General features: G+C 48.4%; 1 protein-coding gene across 11 annotated transcripts in view; it reads right to left on the minus strand.

The window, feature by feature from the left end:
• The window catches only part of Rapgef1 (Rap guanine nucleotide exchange factor 1), a 121,037-nt gene that overhangs the window by 92,339 nt on the left and 5,994 nt on the right, over positions 1 to 22,704 (minus strand). For 3 of the 11 annotated variants that reach the window (XM_026778828.1, XM_026778832.1, XM_026778826.1), the window contains exon 1: positions 6,122 to 6,243. The exons of 5 other annotated variants lie outside the window; for them this stretch is intronic. In XM_026778828.1, coding sequence (XP_026634629.1) covers positions 6,122 to 6,185 — 64 coding nt within the window. In that variant the 5' untranslated portion in view covers positions 6,186 to 6,243. Of the gene's footprint in view, positions 1 to 6,121; positions 6,244 to 22,704 lie in introns of those variants that run through there. 3 more of the 11 variants (XM_026778831.1, XM_026778829.1, XM_026778833.1) reach the window with 2 other exon arrangements.

Raw genomic sequence — 22,704 nt, forward strand, 5'->3', positions numbered from 1 at the left:
GGTTTCTCTGTGGCTTTGGAGCCTGTCCTGGAACTAGCTCTGCAGACCAGGCTGGTCTCGAACTCACAGAGATCCACCTGCCTCTGCCTCCCGAGTGCTGGGATTAAAAGCGTGTGCCACCATCGCCCAGCTTTGGTTTTCTTTTTTAAAGTTTATGTAAACACCTACATAATAGTCTGGACTTTGTTTCTTCTAAAACACCACCTAGTCCTTTGTGTTTACAGACCCTTAACATAGTCAAACTAAACTCCTCAGCTTTATAGTCAGTAGCCTTTCTTACAAGCAATCCTTGCAAAGTAACTGGAGATGCTGGGTGGCTGCTGGTGGTTGCTATCAGTAGATAATGGCAGCAGCCTCGACACAGCTGAAAAAGTCTCGAAACCTGAAAATGAATTCTATGCATGTTCCCAGGGTGAAGCACGTTCAACAGCCAGTGGCTCAGGACAGACATTGTTCTAAATTTGGAGCTATCTGATGATAGAGCCAAGTTTCCTTCCCTTTTCTTACCCACACCCAAAACAACACCCCATACTTCTCATGAGAAAAATCCCTTTACACTTAGAGTTTCCATTCCCATAGCTGATCCCTGCTGAATGAAAAACCAGTTTATGTAAGGTTCGAATTATACACCAACTGTGTACAAAAGGAAGCCACTGTGCGTGTCAATCTTTTGGTACCACATCTGGCACACAGGAAGCCATTGGCATTGCCTAATACCACATCCCACCAGCTACTGGCCACTGCTATACATGCTACTGTGTTGTATTTCATATAGTACATGTGACACATGCTGTTGTATACTGGTTGTATTTTATAGGCATTACATTCTACATGTAAAATGTTTTGCATGTTACAAAATACATATAGATGTAATATGTAAATATGAGAAAAGCTGTGTAATGTGCTGTTTCCTGTCAGTACTGCATATAATGTCCCATCCCTGTTAACGACAGTGGTGATAAGATCCAAGATGTAGGATTTCACATCCACCTTAATTCCCCCACTGTTAAAATTAGGTAACCATTTTAGAAACCTTTACCCTCCTATCCTGAGACATGCAATTTCAAAAGGATGCCACACAACCTTCAGCTTTTAGCCCCTCCTCATCCATCCCAGTTATCCACATTCTGAGGTGCTGCATGTATCGGTCCAAACTGCTCTCAGGCAAGCTAATTCAGAACACCACAGCCATGTATTGTGGACGCATTTATTTATAGGCCAGGTCTCAATATGTAGCCCAGGCTGGCCTTCAACTCAAGGTCCTCCAGCCTCACTCTTCTGTATGGATTACTGGGGCCTCATCACTATTGAGCAGTTGGGAAAAAAGGACAAATTGGGTTGATTGGCTCGCAGCCCATCAGCCAGCCCAATACTAACAATGCAAGTACTCCTGGGCTCATTCCACACCTCCCACAAGAGAATAATTTTTAATAATCAGAACTCTCTGGGAGACAGAAGACAAAAGTTAATGACAATAAGTGAACATCCTTAAATAAAGCTTGATCCTTGTTCACTGAAACTTGGCACTTAAACGCAACCAAGGAAAGCCCAAAGCAGAGAACTGTGGGGAATAAGAGCGTGGTGACCAATGCTTTCCCTCGGATAACCCATCACTGTGGCACTGATGTGTTCGTGACCAGCTGGGGAATTTACATCTCACTCGTGAGATGTTAACAGACACCTCCCCTCTGAGAAAACAACAAGGTGCGCTCCTTAAAGCTATTTTTATGTTCCCGGCTTGGGAATGTGATGCTGGGAACTTATCGTAAGGAAACCATACAAGAGCATCACACAGCTCTGGTCCTGGAGCTCCTCAGTGCTACCTACCTGCAGGAGCCAGAACGGCAGTGTCAGCATTCAACGCAGATGGCTCATTTAACACAGTGTGCAACATTAACATGGTAGCATGCCACCATCATTACAGTAGCTATGGGGCCACACAGAAGCCTGACATCAAAGGGGGAAATTACACACACATGCTTGTGACCATAGAAAAACATGGGCATGTGCATGTGCAGGGCTCTGGAAAACAGTAGCAGCTATAGTTTCTGTCCTTTGTGTTTTCTTCTGTATCTTAGCACTGTTTTCCTTAATAATGTGGCATCGTGGCTGAGGGTAGGGCTCAGGGGCAGGCTGCTTGCACACCATGCACAAGGCCCTGTGTTCCATCACCAGCACTAGGAGATGGGAGGGATAACAAATAATGTAAGACTGTCTCATCTAAAGTAAAATGTACATTCTCTGTATCTGACTGCCAAATAACTAGAAAACGAGAGTATTCAACCCCGATACCCTAGTTTGAAGGCATGCTACTGTGTAACTGGAAACAAACAAAACAAAACAGTGGCCAGTAAGGGAGAATTGAGTCACCTAGGTAAGTACTACAGCAGAAATATTCTGGGAGTTTTGCACCATAAACAATGGTGACCAGGGCACATGGACACTGGTATTAACCCCCAAAGAGTCCTTTAAGGGTATCACCATGAGCCGGGCAGTGGTGGCGCACGCCTTTAATCCCAGCACTCAGGAGGCAGAGGCAGGTGCATCTCTGTGAGTTTGAGACCAGCCTGGTCTACAGAGCAAGTTCCAGGATAGGCTTTAAAGCTACAGGGAAACCCTGTCTCGAAAAACCAAAGGACTATCACCAAATCCTCTCATTGAGAGGAGGACACTGGTAGAGAACTATCTAAACTCACAGAGCTGATGGCTCTGGGAGAGAGTCGACCTAAGGTCTATGCCCTCGGACCCAGTAAATGCAGGGTTCTTTCCAGTGAGCAATGGATAATAACAAGCATTCCTAGCAAGCAGTATACATTTGTAAAATTTACTACTGTATAGTAAAGGCCTCATCACTCATCTCCCTTAGCCACCATGAAGCAGGCCAACAAGTGTGAAGCTGGGTCTGTGGTCAGAGTGAGACGCGGCCCTTGTGTGCTCTGGGTGGACATTTATGACCCAGCACGTGGATATCCAGCTGCATCAGATGCCTCTCCACTGCACACACACGTCTAAACACCTCTGCTGGCTACAATCCAAATCTCTAAATCCACCCCTGCTGCACTGAGGTAGAGCCTCTCACCCCCACCTATCCTCTGTCGGGTTCTTTCCCAGCACAGCAAGTCCCACTTAGTCAGCCTATGAGCAGAAGCTTTTCATAGTCAGCCCTTCCTGGGAGGGTGTTAATTTCCCTGGCTACCACCCACACTGTGGGCAAACACATCACTAGCATCTCCATTCACCAGCCTGGTGGTACTGGCTGCTGCCATCTTAGGGAGTGGGTAGGGTGGAAAGACTTCTCAGTGGTTAGGCTGCTTTTCCAGAGGACCTTGGTTCAGTCCCCAGCACCCACATTATTTATTATTATTTAAGGAGATAATAACTAATTTGCAATTGTTGCACATCTGCCCGTGAGAGACTTCCTAGAGCCAATATAAAAAAGGAAGGATGAGTCTGCAGAGCAGCAGAGAGCTGGGACACCCACACCATCACACAACTTCAATTTTCCAACCTCCCTAGCCCACAATATGGAAACAAACTGACGAGAAGGGCACATGGGATTGCTTTTTAAAATAGCCTTCAGAGCTGGGCAGTGTTGGCACCACTTAATCCCAGCACTTGGGAGGCAGAGGCAGGTGGATCTCTGTTGAGCTCTAAGTCAGCCAGGTATACATTGTGAGTTCCAGGACAGCAAGGGATGTTACACAGAGAACCTTGTTTTGAAAAATCAAACAAATAAGTAAATGAATAAAAATTTTTAAAAAGTAAATAAAATAGCCTCTAGAACGCAACAAGGCTTGATTCATCATCGCTGGCTCTGGCAGTGTCTACGCAGAGTTCCAGCAATCACAGGGCAACAAGCTGGGAACAGTGGCAGGAGCTTCTGGGGCTGTCCCAGCAGCAGCCACTGTGGACACTCCATTCGTTTATCCGTTCCCTAGTGTGTCAGAGACCCTGATGGTGTGGCCTGTAGCCACCACTCATTGAAAGAGGGCTGGAAATGAGACAGACTTTGAGGCTGATCTTCAGCTTCCAGCCTGAGTTCCTCCAGTTTTCTGTCTCCCTCTGAGAGAGGCAGCTTTTCCCTTCTCTCTCCTCTCTCCCCCTCTCTGCTCTTTTCCCCTTCTCCCCTCCCTTCCATAAACACTAAATAAATATCTAACCTCACTCTGCCTGTCCATGTCTCTGTCTCTCACCCACTGCTGCCATTGCGTGTCTCCCTGCCCTGGACCAGCCACTGCTGGGGACCCGCAGCCTTCCCTGCCTGGGACTGACTGCTCTCAGGGTCCGCTGCCTGCGGCCACATGGCCCACTGCCACTGATTGGGGACCTGCAGCATTTTTAATAATCCATTTCAACAGTGGCTCTGCTTGCTATGAATGAACTATCAACTATGGCCCTACAACTGCTCTCACTACAGTTAGTGAACAAAGCCAAACAAACCTCAAACCTTTCTGTAATTTTGTATATAAATCCAGTTATTTCCAGTGAAATACAAGTTAAGCTAAGTGAGTTTGTGCTTGCTTTTATTTCACACATGTAAAAACACGCTGAAGAGAGCTGGTGATATAGCTCAGTGGTAAAGCACTTGCCTAGCGTGGGTGAAGGCTCTGGCTGCACTGTTCAATAGTGCACCACAAACCCATCACCTGGTTCCTGGCACTTGTTAAGATTTCCCCTATTTTGCTCATCTGGAAGTCCTCACTATCAGATGTATCATTCCGCTGAATTGTGTCAGGATAATTACAGTAAGCATGGCTCTTTAAACACTCCAGTTTGACTATCCAAAACCAAGAGTGTTCGCCCACACTGCTCAGTACCAAGGAAAGTAAGGACAGGGGCAGAGGGTGCATGCAGCTCAGGGTTGCTTAGCAAGTTCCAGTGTTGGATTCAATACCAAGCACCCAAGAGAGAAAGACGTGTTCCTAGCACGAGCCCCTAGCTACTTGCCATTCTGTCTTGTTAGACTGGGATCCAGTGGAGCATTCTTCAAAGAAATAGCAGACAAGAGAATGATGAGGGACGTTCAGCAAGGCTAGAACTTGACAGCAAACTGACATCCCACCTATTTTCCCTATTAAGTGGAGAACTTTCTCTAACCTGGTTCCAACAGATACTGCTAACATTCCCAGGCATTTCTTTCCAGTTGCTTCTTTATTCACAAACACACACTCAGTCTCAGTCACAGTTACAAGGGGACTGCCAACCACAAACCAAGCATGATGCAGCTGTTAGACAAGACCTGGAAAGATGGCTCGGAGTGGTACACACCTGTAATCCCAGCACTGGGGAGGCCGAAACAGAACTCCAAATCTGAGACCAACCTGATGAGACAGCAAACTCAGGACCAGCACAGGCTGAATAGTGAGATCCTGTCCCCAAGTCCCGTAAGTGCCACCTCTGGCACACCTGCCAGGTGCTAGCCTAATGGGTTAGCACTACTGAAAGAGGCGTCTGAGACAGAGCTGCCCCATCACTGCTGGAGGTCATGTGCTGGTCCTGGGGCACTGTGGCAGTGCTATGGACCCCAGTCTTTCTTCCCTCAGAGCTGACACCGCAGCCCGAGGGTCAGGGTTGGTGTTGAGAGAGGTTGTTGCATCTCATGGTGTGGAAAACAGGTGAACAGCATGGGAAATCACACTTAGAAACTTTTAACAACATTCTTTACACCAAAAAAAATGACAAAACACTCCAACTCCTGGATAACAAAACTCTTGACTTGGATTAGAGCCTAAAAATTGAACGAAGTCGCCGGGCGGTGGTGGCGCACACCTTTAATCCCAGCACTTGGGAGGCAGAGGCAGGTGGATCTCTGTGAGTTCGAGGCCAGCCTGGTCTACAAGAGCTAGTTCCAGGACAGGAACCAAAAGCTGCGGAGAAACCCTGTCTCAAAAAATCAAAAAAAAAAAAAAAAATTGAACGAAGTCAACACAGAAATGCCTGAGCTGAACCACCTACCAGTTACACCAGTCATTATGAAGAGATATGTGTTTCAGTCCTTAGAAAGGCCACAAACTGAGTTCGCTCTGATCTGGAAGGTAGCTTCCCAGGCTGATTCAACTGGGCCAGGATCCCGGATAAGATCACCCTCTTGCTGCCTACAAAATGGGGGGAGTTTTCTTACCTTGTTTCCAGGGGTACAGATGGCTTTGTTTCAGGGGCTTCTGTCTTTCAACGGCATTGCCCATCCCTAAAACCAGCCGATCACAGCACCTTTCCCAGCCCAGGCGTCTCTACTGAATGGCGAGTAGGAAGCAATCCACTGGCTGAAAGGGGACTCATCCCTGGGTTGACACAGCAGCCCCAGGCAGAGCCCCAGGAGGGCTGACACACCCTCTGGAGAAAGCAGGAACTCTGTCACTCTAAAAGGCCTCAGCTTCTGGCCTTTCAAATTCTTTGGTGGTACTGGGAGGAAACTAGAAGGAAGGGTGTTCCCGCCCCACTGGTGGCTGCAGTAATCACTGCATTCAGCAGCTCTTTCCTCGGCTTCCTTTGACATCACTCACTATTCACGAGTACAGCAGTGGCCTGGGGGGGGGGGGGGGGGGGTTTGGGGGGGGGTGACTGCTCTCCTCTTGCTGCTGCTGCTGCTTTCCCAGGGGAAGAAGAAATTGGTGACCCAGGTGCTGAAAGTCACAAAGGGCCATTCTAGGGTGTGCAGTGAGTAACCTCACACACACCCCTATGTCACACCTTCTATTTAAGGTCTGTCTCAGCCCCATGACACGGTCCTCATGGTCCGAGGAAACAGGCTGATCCCATTAACACTTTGTCTCCAAGAGAAAAACAAAACACTCAGATGCAAGTGATGTCTTCAATCAAAAAGGAAACAAAATGCTAACACAGCCTTTCAGGGTATGCACCCTGAGTTCTAAACCCTGATTCTATCTGAAGAACAATTTTCTGGAGAAGGCGTCATGCCACCTGGTTTGCAGGAAGAAAACAAGGGCATGAAGTCTGGCGAAAGGAAGAAAAAACCAAGGTGGGTGTCAAGTCTAACTTATTTCAACCCCCCACAGCAGGGACTAGAAATGCTGCTAAGGGAATCAGGGCAAGAATGCCGGCTCTGGACACAGTCAGGCCTTCAAACCCAGCTCTGCCACGGGTGTTGCCTATAAAGCCAGCAGCCTCGGTTTTCTGATCTGTTAAGTGGACACAACACCAGTCCACTTCTGCCACTTGCACTAGATCCACTTAGGAAAGCTTAGTACATGTTCTTCATGACTGTCTCCTAACTTCAGACTCCAAAGCTACAGCAGGTCGGAAGGAAAAGCCGGCGCTCCAGGTTAGTCAGTGGCACACAGGAGACATGTTCTGTGAAACTGGTTGGCAAGGCATAGAAGCAAACTGAAGTAGCCTGAAGACAGCACCCAAAAGCAGAACCACAGAAAAGCTTAGCGCTCTTTCCACCCCGGGTGCTGCTCCAGCCAGCTCTGGAGAAAGGCCCCACTAAATGAGGCAGGATGGGGAAAGAGATCCTCCATCCGTACAGAACACATTTCAGAAAATCACAGCCTGAGCTTCCAAACTTGGCAAAACAAAATCATACCCAGTGCATCTTTCCAAGGTTGATGCAGAAATGAGAAGCAGGAGGGTCCTGTTTCCCTCACTGCACACTGAGACGCCCCCGTCACAGTGCAACCACACACTGGACAAACCGACAGCAGGAACCGCATGCCTGTGTAGCACAGCAAAGCTGCACATCAGTCAAGACTGATTTAAACCTGCTAGCTACACCTGACCCTTTTCACGAGCTGGAGTAACTTCATCTGTCTCTATTAAACACCCGAGCACCTTTCCTCAGGGAGGTTCCAGCTACAAAGATGCCATCTGATCTTGCTTCTTCCACACTACATATATATATATATTATATAATATAATATATTATATAATACATATAATATATGTTCAAAACCAACACACGAAAGAGCATCTGGTTAGATCCTGTATTTTTAACATCTTCCACTTAGACAAAGTTTTATTTTATTAGCATCTGGCAAATAACTTATGCAGCTGCCCACTAGGACAAGATCCTGTCAGAAGTTCTACTTGGCATCGCTGAGGTGTGGATGGGATGGAGAGTGAAGGAGAGAACAGTGAGAAGTCCCACCTGGTCCCCACGCTGGACCAGGTTAACTACACAGAAACCACCTGAATCCAGGCAGGGCTTCTGCCCTGGTGTGTCACCCACATCACCACTGCCCCTACTGCTCTAGAAAGTCACTGCTGCGGGGATCTGATTATGATGGATCCACATGGTGCATGGGCTCAGGGTCTGGTGAGATGCTTCAGCAGGTGAAAGAACTTGCCTCAAAAAGCCTGATGACCAGAGTGTGGTCCCCTAGAAATCCATGTGGAAGGAATCCTGAAAGTTGTCCTTTGGCTGTCACACATGTACTGGGCATGCGCATGTCCACACTCACATATATATACACTCACATGTATCTCTACATACAATAATAATAACAACAACAAATGTGTACAGATCTGGGCTCAGGTTCTGCCTTCTTAGTTCTGAGCTGTTACTCTGGTGGCAGGTTCCCATGAGCAAATGAACTCAAGATCCAAATAGTACATCTATGGATAACACTGGCAAACAAACAGAGCTTTCACAAGAGCACAATTTTCTTGAAGACTTGGTAGCTCAACCGCTTCTGAGACAACCCTGGTTACAAATGTTCAAACCTGTGCTGCTTCAGTGGGGTAGGGGAAATGAGCAGAATAGTCCATTTTTAAGGATTCCCCCTGAATTGTCAAGTCAGAGAAAGTATCCCCAGAAACATCCCAAAAGGTAAATATGCTTGTCAGTCAAGACTGTCTGCCACTTCCCGTGTAGGGAGCCAACAGGAGATGCTCACAGAGAGGATGAGACAAAACCTGAAGGACAGCCGGGCGGTGGTGGCGCACGCCTTTAATCCCAGCACTCGGGAGGCAAAGACAGGCAGATCTCTGTGAGTTCGAGACCAGCCTGGTCTACAGAGCTAGTTCCAGGACAGGCTCCAAAACCACAGAGAAACCCTGTCTTGAAAAAAAAAAAAAAAAAAAAAAAAAACAAACAAAAAAAACCCCGAAGGACAGTGGGACAGGGTAGCTCCAGCCTGTGGTTTCAGCACTTAACAGGCTGAAAGAGGAGGACCCCATGAGTTCAAGACCACCAGCCTAGACTATACTGTGAGTTCCAGGCCAGCTGTAATACAAGAAAAACCCTGTCTCAAAGACCAAAGCAAACAAAAGCCAGTGCCACCAGAGTGGAGGGCCCTATTCACAGCCACCAAGGCCATGCTTCCCATGTCCCACAAACACCAGAAGGCATGGGGAGTGCACCTCTTTGACACTATAGGGAAGCAGGGGGGTGGGGTGGGAGATCATCCTTGCCTAGGAAAAACTTCCTCCTGACCAGAGAAGGAGGAGGACGGGGCAGAGGACGGGGCAGAGGACGGGACAGAAACTGGCTTTGGAGAACAGCTGGCCTGGTTTAAAGCTCTGAGTGTACTTCTGAGCTGGTGAACTGTGACACAGAAAGGAATCAAGGAATCGCTCTGAACCTTATTTTCTCATGTATGTAAACTGTATACTATCAAGTCACCCAGCCACCTTTGGAAAGGCAGCTCTAAAGGCGGAAAAGCTCTAAAGTAAGAGTTACAAAGTGTTGGCACACAGCAGGCCCTTAATGAAGAACAGCTACTGTTGCTGGTTTCATTGTGATTATCTACAAACTACAAGCCTTGGCTGCAACTGGAAGAAATGATTTACCCTCCCAAGAGCTGGCCCTTGGAGCCCAGAGCTGCCGCTGCACTGCTAAATAGCTCACTTGCCTTATTTAACTAAACTAATACTTCACTTATGGCACTTCGAATATCTGAGCCATGGGAATATTTTGATTGTGGGAAGCAACATAAACCAGAAATGTAACACTGTGGACTAAAGTTCGAAACATTTTAGGGAGAGTTCTCCTCTCAGCTCCCCTCATGAACTGCAGGATGCAGAAGAAATCTAAGCCAGGGTTGTACAGGGCACTGCTCACTGCCAGGATACTGACTGAAATGGCTCAGAAAGAAAAAGCCCTGCAGGAGGTGTCAGTGTTGATACCCCCATAGGGGCAAAGAAATAGCACGGGGCTCCTGGGTGGTGCTCAGGAGCTGACACCCAGCTTTGTGTGTGTCTGTCTGCTGGGAGGAAAGTCTGATGCTGGTCATTTCCCTCCTGGAGAAAATACAACAATACGAGGAAGCACAGAGCCTGGTGGGAATGTTCCATGGGGGAGGGGCTGGGGGAACCAGTTCTGCTCCTGCCCAAAAGGCTGAGCAGAGCAGAGGTCAAATGTCAAGGTCAGGCATGAGGCAGAGCTCCTCGGCCAGATTTTTGGGTCATCTGCTGACGTCCTGCACAGCAGGCAAAGGCCCTTGAGTGGAGTGTGTCGCAGAAGCACCAGGATCCTCTTCTGAGACTTGTGCATATTCACGGCCAGCTTCAGAATGAGGCTCAAGCATCAGATGTCACGTACAAGTCATTTGAGTACCATGCTGAGGGGCATGCTGGGGAAGCACAGCACCTAATTCAATCAGCAGGTCAGGAAAGGAAGAAGGATGAGAACTGATGGATGGACAGCAGGGTGGTCCAATGTCACTGAAAGTACACAAAGGAAGTGGTGAGCATGGGACAGGTAAGGGAGGGTTCTTTCCTTAAAGTGTTGTATCATATTCATGTATTTTCTGGGAAGGGAAGTTCATGGTTTTCACCCCCTCAAAAGGCTCTAAAAAGTCAAGAATCACCAAGTTTGTCTAAATCATTTCAATGAAATGGGGAAACTGAGTGTCTTAGTTATGATTCTATTGCTGTGATAAAACACCACAACCAAGGTGACTTAGAAAGCTTGGAGGCTCAGAGTTCCAGAAAGTTAAGAGTCCATGGTCATCATGTCAGGCAGCAGGGCAGCAAGCAGGCTGGCATGACCCTGGAGCAGTGAGTGGCCGAAAGCTGATATCCTGACCCACAGAGGCAGCCGGGAGAGGGTTGCTAACTGGAAATGGTGTACCCCTTCCCCTCATGACACATGTCCTCCAAAAGCCACATCTCCTAATCCTCAAACGACTCCCAGGATGGCAGACAACCTGTGGATGAGTCTCAGCGAATGAGGCTCCATAGCTGGTCCAGGTTTTGTTTCTGAAGAGCACCTGTCCGGCACTGAGCTCAATTCTGAGAGCTGGGGGTGCCCCAATGAGTCAACTGTGCTGCTTGCTGGTAGATCCAGAAGGGAGCTACACACTGGCATGACCTGTGTGTAGCTCACCTGTTGCAGAGACCTGCAATCGGCCCATGGCCTCCCAGACCCCTTGAGATGGCTGGTCTTCAGGGATCTCCTGGCAGATGGAGACTATAAATGGGGACCATGCAGAAACTACTGTGGCTGCAACAGACTTCTGGCCTCCCCGAGGCTGCTATTCTGACAGGACTACTGTCTAGCTCTGAGGCCAGGAAGGAGAACAAAGCCCACCTGGAATCCTCAGCTCTGCCTAGAATTGGAAGAAAGGCTGTTTGTTGGGTTTTGTTTGCTTGTAAATGGATCTCACGGATCTCATGTAGCCCAGGCTGGCCTTGAGCTCCGGCCTCTTACGTCCCAAATTCCAGGGTTACAGATATGCTCCAATACAACTGGTTTTAGAAGGAAGTTTTAAAAATTAAGCAGAAATAATTGGCCACATTTTGATGGCACTGAATTATTGGGGGGCGCTAAGCACACACAGAATCCTCACACCCTCATGGCTTCCTGGAATACCTGGAGTAAGTCTGGAATGTTGATATCCGGAGGCCTTTGAAGCTTGGCCCCCACACCACCTACCTCCCTCTGCCATTCTCTCCTCATACCGAATGTCTGTCCTGGTGAAGCACTCACTTCTCACCTCTGCAGCTGACTCTCAACGGAGTCCCATAATCTGTCCCACTGACAGCGCTGCTGCTCTAAGAGAGGCTAGACACCTCTTCTACCACCTCTGAAGTTTAGCCTCTGGCTCCTGCCCTGAACCTCTCTGAACTTTGAGTCAGGGGAGCAGCATTGGCAAAGGCTGAATGACAGGAGAAGGTAAGGGATGAGGCTGGCATGAGCTAAGGAAGAAAAACAGGGTCAGGTGGCTACAGACACACAAGGTGGGTCCAATCTACCCTCTAGTAGCTAAATGATAAACAGTCATTTCTGAGGCAAGAATGGAAACCAAGTGACCAGCTAAAAGGGAACGGCAGAGACCGGTAGCCTTGGAAATTATCCAGGACAGTCAGGGGCAATCCAAGATGCAATGGGCAGGCCCAGGACTGGCAGGCTAAAGCAGAAGAATCCCGCATTTAGGAGCAGCCTCGACTAGATGGGAAGCTTGGAAGGCAGCACACACGTCTGGATACATGTGCTATGCTCTTAAGGATGTGTGGTGTGCCCCTCAAATTCACAGTCAAGTTGTAATCCCAGTAATTGGTTCATGAGATGATTGGTTGGTGAGGACAGTACCCACATGTGTGGGCACAGAGAGACTCCTGGTCCCTTCCATGTGAGGACACAGCAAGAAGGCACCATCTTTGGACAGGAAAAAAAGAGGGGCTGAAAATAGATATTTGGGGACAGGCTCTGTTTAGAGCAGTGGTTCTCAACCTTTTTAATAAATGCTACAACCCTTTAACACAGTTCCTCACAGTGTGGTGACCCCAGCCATAAAGCTTTGTTGCTGCTACCTCATAACTGTAATTTTAATCGTACAGTAATTATACTTGGAGATAGAGGTTTGCCAAAGAGGTCACGACCCTTAGGTTGAGAACCACTGCTTTAGAGGGCCTGGATCATGCGGAGAGGGATCAGAGGTCTCATCCCAGGACATTCCAAACTGAAGAGTTCAAGAGAGTGAAGACCCAGGCTGGGAGGAAGCCGCCTGCCTTTCTGGGGAGCATCTGGACCGGAAGAAGCCTGTCAGTATTTACCACCACACTGGGAGAGGGTTGCTGTGCTATGTGGCTTCCAACAGATTTAAATTTTGCGTTCAAACTAGATGTCTAGTTTTAAAATGTCGTGTTTATCATGACGACTCATACATCATCTTAATTAATTAGCTAATATCCCAAGGCACACCATACATTAAGTGAGAGATCCGTCAGTTTTTCACGAAGCTGAACTGCTGGCCACCTTCTTGTCAGAGCCGATTATCCGTCTGGTCTCCTGAGGAAAACAGGCCTCGCTCACCCGGCTCTCTCTCAGAGCCATCTTCAGACTGCAGTGGCTTTGGGAGAATGTTTTAAGCTACTTCTCCACATTACCAGGGTTTGTTTCAGTGCCAGGCAGGGACTTCCACTTAGCTCTCCTATGTGCCAGCAAGACCAGTTGTCTGAGCCATCAGATCTGCTGTTTGTCACCCATTCCTAATGTGTGCCCACATTGTGCTACTGGAGAGGGGTTCATTCTGTAGCCTCTGCTCCCATGGAGAGGAATGGGAAGGGCACTAGGGATCTGATCTAAGCAGTGAGAAACTGCCCTTAGAACAGGAGAATGACAACACAGATACACACTGGTATCCTCTCAGTAATGTCACCAAGAGCCAGAGCAGTACTGCTGATTGGGTGACAACCTAAAGCCCTGATGATTCAGCCAATCTGACTTCAATCTGCACAAGGTAGGAGAGAACTGACCCTTCACATTGTTCTCTGACCTCCACATGCACAGATGTACATACTTACACGCACACACACACACATTCAATGTACTATATATATAATATTAAAAACATTACAAATAATTTTTAAAGAGATATAATTTGACAGATTCTATTCTTGTCTTCATCCACTCCAAGAATAGGAATTTTGCTTAACCTTAACCTGCTTAACCTTTCCCATAAGGAAGATGAGCTTTAGCTGTCTGTATACACTCACTGTTCTTAAACCCAGCTCTTCCAGATTTTGATGCTCACCTGGCTTGAGTAAATGGGATGTGGGAAGTATCAGACGTTTCTGGGGGGAAAGGCACTAACGGGGAATGCACAGACTCATTGAGAACCCTCCAAAACCAAGCCTGTACTGGAGCAAGCATATTTCTGCACTGGGTCTCTCAAAGCAACCTAGCCCCTCTGCAATACAAACTGTGTGCACATGTTTGTGACAGTATTTCCCATCTGCCCCAGGATGCTGAGAGGGGTGGGGTTCTGAGCAGTCAGCACTTCCATCTGTCAACGTCCACATGAGCAGGGAGGGACCCCTCAGGGACTTTCTTCATCGGGAAGATGAAGGACATTATATATCTAATGGGGACATTTATAAGCAAAGATCCAGAACCAGCCCTTGAACCAATGCTGTGCCTCAGCAAGGCATGGTGGCACTTGGCTGCTGTCCCAGCATAAAGAAGTTGAAGCAGGAGGACTGTGAGTTCCAAGGACAGCCAGGGCCAAAGCAAGACCCTGTTTTGAAAACAAACAAAAGGCTGGGGGTGGGGGGGGGCGGGGAGCCCAGATGGGGTAGGTGTCCAAGCTCCTCCTGTTGTGTTTGCTACAGAGCAAGCACTTGGGAAGTCAGCAGAAGGAGCCATTGTGCTCCAGTGTGGCCCTGGATGTATACTTTCTTGAAGAATCCACTGTTAGTACGTTTCCTTTCTGAAACAGTCTTTCTTACATTTGCTGCTGTGTTCCTGTCCACCCAGCAGCTGGCCAGCCACGGGACGGTAATGACAGCATGGGCCAGAGACTTATGGGTGACCTCAGACTGAAGCTCCGCAGAGCTGCTAGCAATCTAACAGGGCCCTCGGGGCTGGAATTTCTGAGGAAGACTTGGCCTTCCTTCTGTCTAGATTCCTCTCCCTCGGCCCCTCCCATAAGTCAGTCATATTTTCTTAGGAATGTGGCCAACAGCTTGATATCCTGCCAGAGTTCAGTGCCTGCCACCTGCACCCTCAACTCTGAGTAACTGCCCAGTATACAGTGCTGAGAAGTCCGGGCTTCAGTAGCTGCTCCAGCACTATGGGCCAGACTACGACATCCCCAGGGTGAAGCCCAGCTGCACACTCAGACCCTCTGACAGCCTCAGAATACAGATACAATACAGGAATACAACTTGACCCAGAGCCTGGGCAGTTCCTGGAGGTGGGGACTGGGTTGGAGTCTATCAGAGTTGAAAAGCCCAGATGGCAGCAAGACCTCTACACAGTAGTCTAGTATCTGCTCTGGCTTAAAGGCTTCCTAATCACATAGGTTCCTCAAGGGCCAGGCCCACTACAGGACCCAGAAGGTCCTTCACCCAGTGCCCCTCCCAGCCCAGATACAGCCCATCAAGCAGCAGTCACATGTCCACTAACACAGCCACTACAGGCTGCTGCTTTAACCCTGTTCTGATATAACCTACTGTAGAAGGATAAGACTAAACAATATGCTTAGGTAACTGATGAGTTTGGGGCAGCGCTCTGTGCTAGACCGCCCTGAAAACAAGTGTGGTCAAATATGTTGGCATGTTGTTCTTGTTTTCCTCCAGACACAGTTTCTCTGTGCTGCCCAGGCTGTCCTGGAAATCAAGAAATCCCCCTGCCTTTGCCTTCTGAGTGCTAGGATCAAAGGTGTGCACCACTACCACCCTGTGGTAAATATGTTTAAAGTGATCACCTGAGCCATAATGCATCACCACCATCTCCACATGATCTTCACCTTGCAAAACCAACTGTTCATTAGCCAACTCTACCATCCTTCCCTTGTCCAGTGCCTATACCATTCTGCTTCATTAATGTGATTTTTACCAAGTTAAGATCCCACAAAAGGGAAGCCACATGGTACCTGCTTCTGTGTCTGGCTTACTTCACTTGGTGCCCTCAGATTTATCCACAGTACAGCACATTAGACTCCCTTTCTATTTTGAAGGCTAAATACTATTCTACCATGTGGATGACTGCTAATTTATCTATTCACCCACGAACAGATAAATGACCATCTGGGTCACTGTCTACCTTTTGGCAATAATGACGAACGATGCTGTAAAGGGTGGGAGGCTCTCCAAGACGCTGCTTTCAGCACTCTTCTGGGTATGTAGGAAGTGGGCTTGCTATACTGTGTGCTAATTCTACTTCTGAGGAACTATAGTCTTCCACTTTGTGTTCTGCCAACTCAAGGTTTCGCTTTTCCCCATGATGATGTTCCCAGCATTTTTGAAAGGAACCATCCTTGTGTGAGGCTGTTCTCACGGCAGTTTTGAGTTATGTTTCCCTAATGACTAATAATTCTGTGCATATTCATAAGCTCACTGGCTATTTTCATAGTTTCTTTGAGAAAATGTCTATTTGATCTTTTATCCATTTTTAAAAATTAAGTTGTTATTGTGGTCTGTGTTGTCACCAAAAGCCATGTAGAAGCCCATGATCCATGTTCTGGAAGACTGTAAAGAGCAAGGAAGCTATGTTTGCAGTGGTATTAATGACTACAGATGCACAGCTGAGAAAGGACATAGAAGGCTTCTGTGACAATCCCTATGCCCACCCCCCCAAAAAGTAACAGTCTAGACCGGAAACTATCTAAAAGAACTCTTAAAAATGGTGATAAGGATGCTGAAGTGTGGCTCTCCACAACTGAGGGCTTCTGGAGGGGGCGCAGGTGGGGAAGGACTCAGGTATCTTTAAGGCACTGGCCACCAGGAGTGTGACCATGCACCAGTGAGTAAACGGTCGTTCCTCTTCCTCCTTCCCCTCCTCCTCCTTCCCGGGGTGGGGGGTGGGTTCTCACAAGGGTTGGGGGAGGACCTGGGAGGACTGGAAGTGAGTGTGATGGGGTGCGTGATATGAAATTCCCAAATAATAAAATGTCCAAATAAAACAGCGTAAGATAAAAAAAGTTGTTTTGTTGGTCACTGTTTATTACCTGTTAGTCAGAAACACCTAGTGGCTAACCAAGGTCAAATTCTCAAACAGATAAACCAATAGAATGGAATACTGTACGGCACTAAAAAGGAACAAGCTGGAGATAAACATAAGGACCTGAAAAGTGCAGAGGAAAGAAACCAATGTCCACATTTCCACAGAGACGGATGGAAGAGAGCTCAATGGTCACTGAGGCTGGGAGAGTTTGATCCAGAGACTTTGCAAAGAGGTTCTCCTAGGGTGGTGGCATGGCTGGACCTCCTGTGTGTGGCAGGCTTAAACAGATCTGCCCATGCTGAGCGCAGAGGTTTGTGGTGTGAGTTTTAGAGCGTTCTCACTCAGAAAAGGAAGTTCTCTTTGCTTGCAAAGACCTGGCTACGAGGAAGCATCATTCCTGGGACCTAGCAACCCTCAGGGGTGCATGGGGACTGCCACTTCAACCCAGTCTGGCTGAACTGGGGGACATGAAGTTCTAAAGAGCCAAAGTGTTCACAAATGCTTCATCACTTAAGAGGAGGGATTCATGGCAAGAGAGAGAACATGTGAGTATCAAGTTTCCTCTGGAGACTGACCATGCACACATGCTCCAGCAGACCCACAGCCCCCGTTCAGAGGGGACTCAGAGGATGCAGAGATGCTGCAACACCAGGTCAATTTGTTTCCAGTCTGGTGGTGACTTCCGCAGCTGAAGGCCTTCTCTCAACCTATGAAGCTGGGGCCTGAGAACTTTGGCCATTGCAGCCCAGAGTGGGAGTACAGTGCAGGTTCCTATGCTTCAAACACAAAACCAGCTCCTGCAAGCTCTTGTGTTCAGGGCGACCATGCAGAAGAGCATGTTTTTGATCTAGTCCAGGTCTTGGTCCTGTGATGAGCTCAGAGAACCAGTATGTGTTGGTGCTCTGGACAAGCCCAGGCAGAGGCACAAATGCTAATGAAGCGGATGACTGGAGTGAAGGAAAGGCTGAACAGCTTCATCTCCCCAGCCAACACAGTGCTTCCTGCCAGCACAGGGCCTGGGGTCTACACACCCACTTGCAAATGGTGGGGAGGCCCCAGAGGTGCTGAGCAGGACACAGGATTCCTGAGTTCCTGCAGCTGTGAAAGGTGACCTTAGGAGGAGGCAGGGATCACCCAGGCAGGGCACTGGAGGTCATTTGTAAATTACCTATCACAAAGACCTCACAACAGAGAGTTTGTTAGCAATCACAGAACAAAAACCAACGTGCTGTGAGAGCTGAGGAAGCTGAGCCGGGCCACAGCCTTCAAGTTAGTTCCTTCTAGACTCCATAGCAGTCAGGACTGTCCTCATCCACCTACAGCATGGCCAGTGCCTGTGACTTAGGTGAGACCCAGCTCCTCTTAGCATAGGCATCTTCCCAAAAGCCCGCTGCCTAACTCTATCCAGAGTGCTCAGGTTACACCAAGTCCAGCCACCCCACCCTACGTGGGATCCGAAACTCCAAGCTCCTCAATAATCAGAGACCACCTTTCCTCTGAGGACTGAAGTATAAAATTTTATTTACTCAATAGTTTAAAAAAAAATTCTGTTTTAGGGCAGGAGGGCCCTTAAGTAAGAACAAGGCTAATGCCTACTCAATACTTCTCAAGTGTTAAGACTCAGCTAGAACCCTGAGGTACCAGCCATTTCACGGACTAGCACTCTTCTCTTCGGCAGACCCCCCTGAAATGAGAAAGATCCCACAGCCTCCTCATACACGAGCTGGCGAAGAAACCCTGGCTCTGGGCCCCAAGGCCCATACTCAACCATTCCTTTGTACCTGCTTGGCCTGTCATTTTACAGATGAAGACAGTTAACAGCTCACAGGGCTCTACCCCAGTGCACTGGTGTAGTCTTGGGGTCACAAGAAGAATCTTCTTGTGGCCCCTGCTCAGGATCTCCCTGCCTCTAAGATAGAGGAATGTATGAAAGGCTCAGTTTCCTGCAGTCAATGCAGGCACCGGCTGGTCGACCCCCTGAACTTCTGCAGGGCTGGCTGCTAGGCAGTCAGTGACATCCACCAGGGCTGACACCCACCTACTGCACCACACCACTCCCAAGCTGCTTTCTGGAAACCACTTCTGAATTGAGTAGCCAGAGACTGCTTTGCAGGTCTGTAGGCCTATGTACAGCCAGTGTCAGTCCTGCAGAGATGTAGGAAAGCCCCAGGGAAGTCCCAAGCCACGTTGTTTCTAAGCAATGGTAATAGTGGTGCCTCTGAGACACCCCCATGACTCAGCAGACCAGCACTGAACCCAGGGTCCAGATACAAGGGGGCGGGGGAATAAACCAGTTCCCTACAGTGTGTGCCTGAGGCTGGCCAGTCACTTCCCCTGATGCTGCCTTCCTTTCAACAGTTGTCAAATGGTCCCATCACCTGTCTCTTCTCCTAGTAAGAGGAGAAATCAATCAAGCACCTATCTGAAGGTCCAGCACAGGGTCTGCACATAAGAGAAAGTGACCACCAGTCACCATCTCTCTCCCCTAAAACAATGCTGTGCAGCTCCAACACCTTAGATGAGAGAGCCAACAAACCGAAAGCGACAAAAGAAGCTTGTCCCTGTGGAACACTTGGGAAGCTAGGGAGAACTGACTGCATGCACGTGTTATAATGGGCAGTCAGAGCCAGGCACGTCCACAGCGCTGAGGATATGGCTCAGTGGTAGGAACATTTGCTGAGTTTGGACCTCCAGCACCCATGTCAAAGGCTAAGTCTGGCCACAGGCACAAGCCTATGACCCAGTGCTTGGGGTTGGAGGAATAGAGACAGAAGGATCCCTGGGGCTTGCTGGCTATCAGCCTTGCCGGAACACCATCAGCAAGTCCAACACTTGGGAAACGAAAGCAGAAGGACCAGGTGCGTTTGAGGTTAGTCTCAGCTGTATAATAAATTTGAGACCAGTCTGGGCTCCATGGTCCCCATCTGGACAACAGAGAGAAACCGTTAGCAAGCAACTATGTCCAACCCACCACTAGCACTACTGCACAGCCAGCATGAGGAAGGGCCTCTCCACAGGGCACAGACTCTAGCACTCTGAAGCTTGAGGCAGGAGGACTGCTGTGAGTTTGAGCTCTGCCTGTGCTACAGAGGGTTCAAGGTCTGCCTAGGATATGAAGCAAACCCCTGTCTCAAAAACAAAACAAGAAGGGAGGAAGGGAGGACAGGGGTGAAGTGCTGGGGTTGGGTGAGGTTAGGGGTGAAGGTAATTTCTCCCTGGTTTTGGGCCCTATCTATACAGGACAGCTTCTTCTCAAGTTCCTGTCGCACTTCATCCATAATCTGATAGCAGCCACCTCTCAAGCAGAGGAGCACCTGGAAACAGGTAAGTCCGTCTTCGTCATGTCACAGAGCTAAGAGACGGGTGTCCAGAACCCAGTGAGACCCAGGTAAATATTGCGCATGCCTGTGGGCTTTTTGTTCTGCCCCACTCCGTTGTATGAGTGTACACCTTACTCCAATAACTGATCTCCAATAACAGCCCGTAGCTTGGAGTGCTCTAGAGAACAGTAAGTACCTTTCCTCCACTGTGAAGATGAAGTCACATGTGTGGAATGCTTTTGGCAGAGCCTGGTATCAGCACACGGTAAGTGCCTAATGACTGTTAGCTGCTACTATTATTTTTACTTACTAAAAGGAGAGGCTGGGAGACACCAATTCCAAGGTCCCCACACAATCATCCATCTATCTGTTTACAACCAGCTACTTGAATGGAGGACAGGCACATGGGACTATCCATAACTAGCAAATAAATACCACCATTGTCTCCAGCCAGGAGTCTTGTTTGCTCCAGGTCAGTGCAGTGGTCTGGAGGCAGCAGTTCATGGGGCTTCAGCTGTCCCGCCTTCTCCCTCTACACCCACCTCCCAGAACATGCAGCATCACCCTCCTGCTCTGCTTTATTTTAACCTGATTACATCTATTTATGTTTTAGGGGGCTATTATGGCACACACAGGATAACTTGTGGAAGCCAGGTCTCTCCTTCCATCATATGAGACCAGGGACTGAACTCATGTTGTCAGACTTGAAGGCAAGTCCTTTAGCTGGTGAGCCATCTTGCTGTGTGCCCGAGAGCCACACCTGCCCAGTCATACCAATGACGAAAAATTATAAAAGCTATAAAGTGGAGGCTGGAGAAATGGCTCAGTGGTTAAGAGCACTTAACTACTCTTACAGGGAACCTAGCTTCAGTTTCCAGCACCCACATGGAGGCTCACAACCAGTTCCAGATCAGACATCCTCTTCTGTCTCCACAGGCTCATGTATGCATATGGTGCACATACATGTGTTCAGGTACACACACACACACACACACACACACACACACACATTATTTTTTAATCTATAATGTAAACTACTGAAGCAGGCACTAGTTCTTGGCCAGCAGGCCTCATTTCCATACTTTCAAAGCAGGTTTGACATGAAACTTACTTTGTAGTGAAGTGAGTGATTATGGTAGGCAGGGCCAATTGGTGCAGTGGGCTAGCCAGCTACAGGGGCAGGAATGTATTTAGTAGGCAGCACAAAGGACTCTGGATCATGTACCAAGCAAGAAGGAAAGACGTAAAAAGAGGACTTGCCACCATAGACCCAAGATCTCTAGGCCACCCAGGCCAGCCTCCCACTGCATCTCAGCTGACACAACACACCCAGGCCCCATGACAGCAGGTACCTCCAGCCACCCATGAGTAGAGCCAGGAAATGCTAAAGGATGTTCCAAGAGCCACTGAAAAGCTTAGCAAGCATCAAGTAGGACGCCTGCAAGGGGCTTGGTATGGTTACTACCCTAGTAGGGTTGGCAGCCCCACTGCGGGGTACACGCTAGCAGTGACTGCTCTATGAAGGGTGAGCACTAGTCAAGAGTTCTTTGCTCCACTGCAAAGCAAGCAGTGACTAAAATGGGGACTTGGAGTGCATGCTGGCAAATAGCAGTCTGTAGAGCTAAGTGGAGCTCTGCCTCACCCTGGCCTAGCACTGAGAATCTGCTCTTCCTTTCACAATGTGGGACTTGAATCCAGGGTCTTATTTTTGTTTGTTAAAAAGACTTCTTTATTTTTCCCTATGTATACGGGTACTTTGCATATGTTTGTATGTCTGCACATCATGTGTATGCTGTGCCCCAGACCAGGAGGGTATCAGACCCTCTGGAAATGGAGTTCCAGGTGTGAACTATCATGAATCAGCTGCAAGAGCAATCAGAGCTCTTCACTTCTGAGTCACCTCTCCAACCCTGACTAGAGTCCTGTGATGCAGGCATATACTCCAGTGCTGAGCTACACTCAGCTCTTCTCCCTTGGCTGGTTCTCCATCAAGTCTCACTGTGCTGCCCAGACTAGTCTCCTAGGTTCAACAGACCCTCCTTCTCAGTCTCCCAAAGACCAGGGATACAGACCTACCACCACATGAGGCTTGGAAATTTGTGGAGTGTTTTTGTCTTTGTTTTTAAGGTTCTCTGAAGCAAGGTGTCACTCTGCAGTACAGGCTGGCCTAGGAATTTTTTTTTTTTTTTGTTTTTTTTCGAGACAGGGTTTCTCTGTGGCTTTGGAGCCTGTCCTGGAATTAGCTCTGTAGACCAGGCTGGTCTCGAACTCACAGAGATCCACCTGCCTCTGCCTCCCGAGTGCTGGGATTAAAGGCGTGCGCCACCACCGCCCGGCGCCTAGGAATTTTCTATCCTCTTGCCTCTACCTCCCCAGCAGCTTGGAAATCTAGTTGTAGCATTAACTTTTAGAAATAAACACACTGACCGATGTACATGTTAACACAGAACCCCGGGGATCCACTGGATGCCCCTCGTCAGAGAAGTCCTACCAACTCAACAAGAAACAACCTGGATAGCAAGCAATCGAAAGCCA

Source organism: Microtus ochrogaster, chromosome 4 (genome assembly GCF_000317375.1).
Source record: "Microtus ochrogaster isolate Prairie Vole_2 chromosome 4, MicOch1.0, whole genome shotgun sequence".
Lineage (NCBI taxonomy): Eukaryota > Metazoa > Chordata > Mammalia > Rodentia > Cricetidae > Microtus > Microtus ochrogaster.